This window comes from Quercus lobata, chromosome 8 (genome assembly GCF_001633185.2).
Source record: "Quercus lobata isolate SW786 chromosome 8, ValleyOak3.0 Primary Assembly, whole genome shotgun sequence".
In the NCBI taxonomy this organism is placed as follows: Eukaryota; Viridiplantae; Streptophyta; class Magnoliopsida; order Fagales; family Fagaceae; genus Quercus; species Quercus lobata.
Genome location: NC_044911.1, coordinates 8715865 through 8726352, shown reverse-complemented (window position 1 = coordinate 8726352; position 10488 = coordinate 8715865). Strand labels below are relative to the sequence as shown.

At 33.0% G+C, this 10488-nt stretch overlaps 2 protein-coding genes across 2 annotated transcripts; both read left to right on the top strand.

The window, feature by feature from the left end:
- Nucleotides 1-4487: 4487 nt before the first annotated feature.
- Nucleotides 4488-5677, top strand: LOC115956290 (TMV resistance protein N-like). Its single transcript, XM_031074713.1, has 2 exons — nt 4488-4504; nt 4561-5677. Exons 1-2 carry the CDS (start codon nt 4488-4490, stop codon nt 5675-5677), a joined length of 1134 nt encoding a protein of 377 aa, XP_030930573.1.
- Nucleotides 5678-5945: 268 nt separating this feature from the next.
- On the top strand, nt 5946-9886 carry LOC115955135 (disease resistance-like protein DSC1). The gene is made up of 5 exons (XM_031073193.1): nt 5946-6086; nt 6180-6980; nt 7070-7914; nt 8037-8201; nt 9733-9886. The coding sequence occupies exons 1-4, from the start codon at nt 6045-6047 to the stop codon at nt 8182-8184; spliced, it is 1836 nt and encodes a 611-aa protein (XP_030929053.1). The 5' UTR covers nt 5946-6044; the 3' UTR covers nt 8185-8201; nt 9733-9886.
- The last annotated feature ends 602 nt before the right edge of the window (nt 9887-10488 follow it).

Below are 10488 nucleotides of genomic sequence, written 5' to 3'. Positions count from 1 at the left end.
GCCCTTCCCACAGACGGCGCCAATTGTAAGGACGCGTTTCGTGGCGGACCGTAACAGTGTCGGGTTCGCACGTGAAAAGGCCCCTAACAATATCATTTGTAGAGTGTAGGTTTGGAAGGCTAGGCCTTGGTTGATAGGCGGTGGGTTTTTCACGGTGTTCGTACCAGTTTAAGTTTTCCTACACCCCTGGAGTCTTTCTCCTGGAGGTGGGCTGGGAGGCTCAGGTTTCTGGCCATTTTTCCCAACCTCCCCTCTTTAGGTTGCTTATTTTTCCTTTTATATTTGCCTGCGTTCATTGTCCTTCGTCCACGTATTGGATCAACCTTTCCTAGATTGATACTTGTCCCATCAGCCCATATTCAAAGTCGTTGGGGGTGGTTGTAAAAGCCAAAGAATGCGGCTTTGTCAGGTTCAGAGCATTGAATGGCAGTAAGGGCAGCTTTCCCTGGATATTTTAGATCTTTTTTTTCCGAGTTTCAGTTTTATACCATTTTTACCCTTCTTTACGAGGGGGAACTTTGGGTCTGCCGAGGACTGAACTACCCTCGGCGGTACCCAAAGTCTATTTCGTTGAACTTGGGCCATAATCCTCATCGGCTTGGCCCATAAATCATTTACACCCTACAATATTAAATTAGTATAAATAGAAAAATTGACTATAATAGTTCAAAAAAAAAATATAAAGATTTATCTTTCAAATACATATTTTATATATATATATATATATCATAACTTTCATAAATAAAATAAGAAATATTAAATTCTAAGCAAATATAAATAATTTTTGTTAAGGTTTAATATTATAATCTTTTTATAGGAACTTGTTTAAATTATCTTAAATTATTACCAAGCCCATTTGACAACCCAATAATTTGTCATGCCCAAGCCCATTTGACTAGGATCATTTATGAAAACTTTTAAAATAACCAAAAAATAAAAGAAAAAAAAGCCAAAAACAAAAACAAAAGCTGGAAGAGTTGCGGCCAAACCATTAGAATATTTGACTCTGAGGGCGTTTGGATTCCAAGGAATCCTACGTCCACGTTTTAGTGTTGCCTTTTTTTTTTTTTTTTCATTTGTTGACTTTGGGAGACAAAATATACTATTATAAACAGTGTATGTACTGTTCATGCACTGTACATATACTGTTTACATATTAAAAAATATTAAAAATGGGTCCCACGGTACTATTTACACATTTAAAAATTATTTTGCTACAGTGTTTTCAGTTTTCAGTTTTCAATTTTAGCAACAATAAGTTCAATCCAAACAGACCCTAAATAGAGAACAAAACCCAATAACATTTTCAAAAAGAGAGTGGTTGACAACTTGACAGCAATAATTTAGTGGGTGATAGTAAAGCATGTCCATCACGCAGGGAAGAGTCAGTAGACTAGAAGACTCTAGAGAGCAAAGGCAAAAGCAAAATGCAGAGAGAGAGAAATGCAGAAAGAGCCGGAAAAACTGCAGAGAGAAAAATGCTGAAGCAACAGTTGGCGAAAACCATGATAGAGAGATCGAGCTAGTGAGAGTGAGAAGAAGAATAAAAAGAAATGGTGGTGTGATCTGAGGTTGCAGAATGAAGATTCAACAATGGCTAAGCCTATAAGTACCCAAAAAAGAAGAAAAAAAAGCTCTGAACTAAACCCGCGAGAACTGTTAAAGGAGAGAGGGAGACGGACAGAGAAGAAGAAGCAGTTGCTTCATGGCGCCACCCTTGCTTCTCTGTCATCTTCTTCCTGTTCTCCTTTTTTTTTTTTTTTTTTTTTTTTTTTTTTTTTTTAGATTCAATGGAAAGTGGGGAACCGTTTGAAGCAGTCTGAATCAATAACAATATAGATATCAATAACAATATACCATCTATGATTTTTTGTAAAAATATTGTGAAAATATTATAGACGTAATACTACAAACTAAGAAAGTTTCTTATAGTACAACCTTTAGCCAAAATTGGTGGTTGTGAGAAAAGTAAAACTTCATTAAAAAAAAAAAATAAAAAAAGAAAAAAAAAAGGAAGAAGAAGAAAAGAATGAAATATTGGTGAATTGGTCAAATTGTGCATTCACATTTTTTAATGGAAAACTAAAAATGTGTGGGACCGTCACAACTCATATATAACATATGGATCACGTATTGTTTTGTCATTAAATTCATTTTGTTTCACATTTCATTATATCTTTCTTCTCTCTATATTTTCTCAAACTTTTTATAATAGATTCCTATGGCTCTCCAAATCAACGATGGAGCCTCTTCTTCTTCCACTCCCCAATTCATCTACGATGTTTTCTTAAGTTTCAGAGGTGAAGATACTCGCTATAATTTTACAGGTCATTTATATCAAGCTTTATGTGATAAGGGTTTTAACACTTTTATCGATAATGACCTTCAGAGAGGAGAAGAAATTTCAACGAAACTTCTTAAAGCTATTGAATTGTCAATGATTTCGATTGTTGTGTTTTCTGAAAATTATGCATCTTCTAGTTGGTGCTTAGATGAGCTAGTAAAGATTCTTGAGTGTAGAAATAACGGACAGTTAGTTCTACCGATATTTTACAAAATAGATCCATCAGAAATACGTAAACAAAAGGGAAAGTTTGGAGTAGCGCTAATTCAACATGAAGAAAATTTAAAGGATAGCATGGAGAGGTTCAAAGATGGAGGACAGCTTTGACTAAAGCAACTGACTTGTCTGGGTTGCATTACAAGGAGGGGTATGTAACTATTCACTGCTCTTCTATAAGTTATTTAATAGTTTTCTATAAGTTATAGAGTTTAATAGTTTTGTTATAGGAATTACAAAAAAAAAAAAAAAAAAAACTATTTTTCATAGAATGTTCTACTATTAAGGTAGTTAAGTTATAAAAGTCGATGGTAGAAAAAAAAATAAAAATTAACGCCATATAATTTTACCAATTATGACTATTAATTCTTGTGTGCTTTAATGAGTTACAAACTTTAAATCATCTTTAGTAGGCCCAATCATGAATTAGAAAAAGGTTACGAGGGAATTAGTATTTCATCTTTGACAAACCCCAATCATGAATGATAAAAAAAAAATTCACATAAGAATATACAAAAGCTCAAAACTACATTAATATGTAAAAAAATATACTAGTATTTATTCAGCATTAATAAAATATAAACTTTAGTAAAAAAAATATAAGAAAAAAAAACTGTTTTTAATATATTTCAACTCAATTATATATGATCAATCAAAATGACAAAATGACATTTGATCTTCTTTTTTACTCTAAAAAATAATCTATAATTAATTTTGTTTAAAATCTAATAGCAATTTCTCTTTCAATATGCATATCAAAGAGTGTTAGATAAATTTTTGTTTTTTTCATTTTGTTGTGAGCTTAATCTTCACTATAATATTTATGACCAAAAGTCCTCATTTTGTAGTTACAATAAATCTTAGATAAGTAAGTACGGTCAAAAACCACTCTAAAAACAAGTTGATAAGCTATTGAATTTTCAGTCCCGACCATCTATTTGTACAATTTTTGATTTTTATTTTTATTTATTTTTAGTTATTTTTAAATTTTAAAGTTTGAGTGTTAAACTACATTATGCCCATAATGATAAACTTTTGTTTATAATAATAGTTTTTCATGATATGTAAAATCTTGTAAGTAATTTTTCTCTCAACAAACAAATATCATCGATTCTAAAAAAAATCATTGATCTCTTGAAGATGTAATGCTAAGTTAAGAACAGTCAACTTCATTGTATGCTCTGTAAAACCATAAATTAATTCTTTTATTTGATAATCTTTTCAATAATGACATACAAAGAAACTTCATTGCATGCTCACTAAAATTATTATTTAACTCTTTTAATTGAGAGTCTATTGTAGCCCACACAAAAAAAAAATAAAAAATAAAAAAATAAAAAATCAACTCACTCATGAAATCCAATTGTAAAGTAGTCTTAGAGATGAATTAATTACCAAAGTTAAAAAGCAACACATTTATGAATTAATTCCCAATTATACCAATCCAGTTTTAATGATTTAATCAATGAAACCATTAAGTCACAAATCAATAAATCACAGAGCAATCACCACCCTTGGTGCAGTGGTCACTTCACAAGTATAAGTGCTTGTGAGGAGTGGAGGGTAAGGGTCAAAGTTCAAGTCTCTAGGAGGAAGCTTCACATACATATATCTTAAATAAGGTTTTAGTAGAATTTCTATCTTGTATCTAATAAACAAGAGTCACAAATCATAAAGCATGCAATAAAAGCAATAGACAAATAACACAATGTTATGACGAGGAAGTGAAAAAAATTGATATAGAAAATCTCCAATTGAATTAAAAAAAAAAAAAACATTACAAGAGCAACACAACCCAAATAAGACAATTCACTATATAAAGAAAAGTTACAAATCCAATACAAGACCCTTGCCCCTAGGCACTATTGATTAGATGAACTTACTATTCCAACCCACAAAAACTTTTGAACTTTTGAGCTCTTCGTACATGAACAACCCATCAACGTATATTTTCAAATTGTCTAACTTATTATATGTTTCTTATGCTTTGTGTGTGACAGCTATGCTGAATCTGAAATTCAATTTATCCAGAGAATTATCAAAGAGATATTAGGTACTGAATTGAATCGCACTCAGTTATTTGTTACTAAACATCCAGTTGGAATAGATTCTCGTGTGGATGCTATAGAATTGCTTCTAGATATGAAGTCAAACGATGTTCGCATGGTAGGGATTCATGGTCTTGGAGGAGTAGGTAAGACTACAATTGCAAAGGCTATTTATAACAAAATCGCTAATTGTTTTGAATTGAGTTGCTTTCTAGAGGATGTCAGAGAAAAGTGTGGAACATATGATGGCATAATCAAACTACAAGAGATGCTTCTTTCTAACATATCACAGGGCACATATGTAAAGGTAGACAGTGTACCGAAAGGAATTATTATGATAAAGAAAAGGCTTTGTCGTACAAGACTTCTTTTAATTCTTGACAATGTCGATGAGTCAGAAATGATAGTAAATTTGCTTGGAGAATGTAATTGGTTTGCTTTAGGAAGTAGAGTCATTATAACAACAAGAGACAAACAAGTGCTAACCACTCTTGGAAAAGATCATCAAATTTATGAGCTTAAGGAATTGAATCAATCTGAATCTCCTGAACTCTTCAACCTATATGCCTTCCAAAAAATTGAACCTGAGAAAGATTATTTAGAAGTTGCAAAGCAAATCATACATTACGCCAATGGCCTTCCATTAGCTCTTAAAATAATAGGTTCTGATTTGTGTGGAAAAAGTGTATGTGAATGGAAAAGTGCGTTAGAAAAGTATAAAAACATCTCTCACGAAAAAATTCAAGAAAAGCTCAAAATAAGTTATGACGGACTTGGAAAGACTGAAAAGGATATTTTTCTAGATATTGCATGTTTCTTTAAGGGATTCAATAGGAGTTATGTAGAGAGTATATTAGAAGCTTGCAAATTATATCCGGGTTATGGAATTGGAAAACTTATTGATAAGTGTCTCATAACTGTTGGTCAATCTGGAAATTTGTGGATGCATGACTTGCTTCAACAAATGGGGAGAGAAATTGTTCAACAAGAATCAGAAGAGCTTGGAAAACATAGTAGGGTATGGTGTTTTGAGGATGCTTATGAAATACTGACTACAAATATGGTATAAGCTCTTTTGTATCTCTGATTTTTTTTTTTTCTTTTTAATGTGGAAGAAAATTTAATTTAATTTGTATAACTTTGTTTAATTTTTAAAAATTTGTATACTTCTATTATTTAGTGTAACTAATGCTTTGTTCAACTAGGGATCAAGTAAAATTCGGGGCATTAAGTGCTACTCACCTCAGCCGATAACGATGCCAATAGAGGCTAAAGCTTTTGAAAAGATGAAATATCTCAAATTTCTTATGGTTCATAATGTACGCATTTGTGAAGAACTCACATTTCTCCCTAACGGGTTAACTTTACTTCAATGGCTTGAATTTCCATTTTCCTTGCCATCCAAATATTATCCTCAACAACTTGTTGCACTTGAGATGCCAAGTAGTCATATTAGATTGGAGACAACATTCAAATTGGTACGAGTGTTAGTATTTATAAATTATAATTTCTTTAAAATTTATTTGAAATGTTGGTCAAAAATAAATTTTGGTTTTTTTTCTCTTCTACAGGGAATCCAGTTAAAATATTTAAAATATATTGATTTCAACAGGTGTGAGTTCATTACAGAATTACCTGAGTTGTGTGCCCCAAACCTAGAAAAAATGGATCTTTCCTATTGTCAGAATTTAGTTAAGGTTCATGAGTCTGTTGGATTTCTTGATAAGCTTAAGATATGGAAACTCCAAGGTTGTGGAAAACTTCAAATTCTTCCGAACAACCTAAGGTTAAAATCTCTTGAGGAGTTTCTTCTTATAGACTGCTTAAGGCTTGAGAAGTTTCCTAATATTGATCCAGAAATGAAATGTTTAAGGCAATTATATTTACGTGGGACTGGTATTCGAGAGTTGCCTTCATCGATCAAGTACCTCACTAGGCTTTGTAACTTAGACTTAAACGATTGCAAAAACCTTAGTTATCTTCCAGATAACATTTACAAATTACAACTTCTTACTATACTAGGTATTCACACTGCCAAATTGAGACAGACGTCCGATTATTTGGATGGCCTTTCGAGAATTGGGTTTTTGATGTTGGATTTCTTGAGTTTCAGGGGCAATAAAAATATAATTGAATTAGATTTTTTGATGAAACCCGAGTACTTCCCTGTATTGAAAGATCTAGATCTAAGTGCAACTAATATTGTTAGCATCCCAGAAAGCCTTGGCAGATTTACTACATTAGAGTACCTTGATATAAGACGTTGCAAGCAGCTTCGGGAAATTCCAAGGCTTCCACAATCTGTGCAAATTGTGAATGTAAGCAATAGCTGTTCGTTGAATCCACAATCCTCAAGCAGATTATTGAATCAGGTTTCTCTCTCTTCTGTTAAGTTATAAAGAAACAATTTTTGTTAATTTCTTCCCTAATTCAATTTTTTGAATTTGCTAATTGACTGCAGATTGGAGAGTTTTTAGGGATTTTTCCAAATAAAGGTTGCAAGGGAACAAGAAGCAGGATATTAACGGATCCACAAACATCATCAACCGAAATATTGGATAAGGTTCGTCACTATCGCTCAGTTTTGCCTGACATGGACTCTAAACCTGAAGATGATGAATTTATAATTAGACTACCAGGAACTGAGATTCCAAAGTGGTTGAACTTGAACCATGAGAGTGATGGAAATGTCATATCATTCTGGGTTGGTCGCACATTTCCAAATATTTTTGATGTTTGTTTTGCTTTTGGACCGGTGAAATATCCATGGATGTCTTCCTGTTATGTTGACCTTTCCATCAATGGCTGTAAAAAAGAGAACCTTAGTTCAACTCCTACAAGTGAATTCTCCGACCATCTGTGGATATTTTCTTTATCTAATAACAAAATGCAGAACCGATTGAATAAGTCAAACCCATCTGAACAAAATTACGTTGAGGTAACATGTGAAATGGAGGATTGGGTTAAAAACCGTCCACGAAGGTGGGGGGTCCGTGTAGAGTGCATCTGTTGTTCCCAAAAATCTAATGTTTTTCAGTTGCCGAGTCCAAGTGCTAGGCATAGTTGTGGGTCTTCCTCAGTCCCTCTTTTACCCACTTCTAGTTGTGGCACTGATATGGATCAATGGGCTTTCAATAATGGAGGAGATTCTAGACATCAGCCAAGAAGAAACCATCGACCACCACCCTATGCCAGACGTCCCCAAAAACACTACCTGTCCCACTTCGGATGGCTTCGAATCCGATATCGTCTCTGGAAACGGAGCTCTCGTCCAACCCGAATTCAAACTACAACGCTCCAGTCCAGGTACCTTCTTTTTATTATTATTTTTTATTCACTCTGTGTTTGGAAAACCAAAGAAAATGAAACAAACCAAGTTTTGTGTGTTTTCTGTTTTGTTTTGTTTTTTTTTTTTTCGGAAACTCAAGGGCTCTAATAAGGGAATTGGAAGAGATAGATCCCAGGTCTTTCAACAATGGAGAAGAAGATTCAGGGCTTTCAATGGCCCACACTTTTGTCGATGATTGTTCCAACTCCAAGTTGTGTCCACCATCAAAGTGGACAAGAAAATCTTGATTGAATTCGATGCCAAGGTATGCCTCCTTTAGTTGCATTTTTGGATTCACATCTTTGGGTGCTTCTCTTTCTGTAGTTTCGCTCTATGCATGTTTAGAAATAGAATAACTACAAAGTATAAGTCTACTAATAGTTAAAAGATTATTGAAATTAACAATTTTAAGCTTTTGCAATAAATGATAGATTACCACGATATCATTATAAGTGATCCATGTTCTCTAGTATGGTAATAGTTGATTAAGTCCACCGTTATTAATCAGGATATCAACACATGTCATGGTATGATACAGGTTATCCTAAGTTGCTATCTCCAATTAGTTACACTGATTGTTGATATATTATTAAATTTCTGAGTTTAAACTTTTGCAACAAGTGATAATTTAGAATGATATCTAAACAGTGATCCAAATTCAGATTCTATTTCTATTCTATCCCCCATCAACTTTAACTAATAGTTAAATGAGTAAATTGACTCTACTTTATCATAACATCAGAACACGTCATGGTATTCATCTGGCAATCCTAAGTTCCTATCTCCAATTAGTCTACTAATTATTGAAATTCACAGTTTAAGCTCTTGTGAGCAGTAATCCAACTCCAAATTCAGTGTCTAATCTACAAACAGTTGACTTATTAAATATAAGAACATATATAGTAGAAAATTGGAACCTTTTGAGTGAAAAGAAAGTGTGGTTAGGATTCACCACAGCTGCTCGTCTCTTAGAAAATTTATCACCTTCCATTGCTGCCACTGCACTGTTATGCTTGCATATCCTGTAAAAACAAAATACGTGGCTTTAACTTTCTTATAATAAAAAAATACTGTGGAGAAGAGGTCACTTATGACCTATGAACTATAGCGCAATTGGTACTTCCTCCTCCAATTATTATGGAATGGAGGGTGAGGTCATGGCTAAACTCAAAAGGTTCATACTTACCAATAAAAAATAAAAAAAAATGCTATGTCCACAACATTTTCACAACACTTTCACAACAAATCATAGGTGGTAAGTTGTTATTGAACTATGATTCCACAACAACACTTCTCTAAAAAAGGTTTCTTGTTGCATTTATTTTTCCTTTCCCTTTTTGTTAATATTGTACCTATTGTAACCAATGATTAAGTTAAAATATCCCGTACATACTTAGCAAACAGACAATATCAAGTAAATACTTTGCAGAAAGAAAATCTCATGTATATATAATGTTAATTTTGCATGTAAATGCTCCCTCCCAATTCAAAATACTCGTGCATTTACTTGATCAGTACAAGCAATTCCATATTATTTGGACTATGATTTTTTAGTTAAATTTCCTTTCAAAATTTTTTTATTTTATTTTATGCCATTCACAATACACATTTTATTAAATGTCAAAAATTCTTAATTAGAATTGGTAGGGCACAGTAGTACAGCTGCACAATTTAGGCACTAATTTCTAGTTGGAAGATGCAAGAATTGTGGTTTCACTCTCAAGTTTGATTGTGCCTTGAATCCGCACAATCATTCCTAGAATGTTCACTAAAGGGATTTTCACCATGTATTGCAGCCCATGATGGATCTATGCAAGCTTTGTTCAATGCGATACAAGAGCTTCTTAATGATTTTGCATGTTCCATTGTTCTTAATCTCTTGCAGAATCATGTAAAACCTTATATCTGAATTATTATTTTGTTTAAAAAATAATATTCTCCGTAGATAGTTTCTTTTTTTCCTCTTTGCAGTTAAAGTTTTGAGCTTGTTCTATACAATTTACAAAAAAATTGCATCAGGTGTTATTACAGTTATGTTCATAAGCTAGGAAGCACAGACATGGACACAAGTACGACATGGCGACATGAACAATTTCTGAAAAATTATAACATGAAACAGCTGGTATGACACCGGTATGACATAGGCACGACGCGGATACAACATGGGTATGGCATCCTAAATGAAGTATCTATACTTCCTATGTCATAAGTAAAGTCCAATCCTCACCCTACTTCTACATTTAAATGAGCATAAAATACAATATGTCTCTTGTAACTGATGTGATAAAAAAAAGGCTGTTATCTGTAACATGAAAATAAATATTCCTCGACTTTGACAAGGCACAAATTTATTAGGTAAAAACTGGGAATGTTGACCCTTATCATGGCATGGAGTATATGTTTTCTAAGTTTTTGAAATTACTTTTCCTACATCCAGGCTTGGGCCAGGGCTGGTGATACCGCAGTGAGGTAATTGCTTTAAAAAATGATGCAACGTGCAAGCAATGCTTATCTTGACATCTAAGAAAGGTATAATTTGATTTACTGTTGGA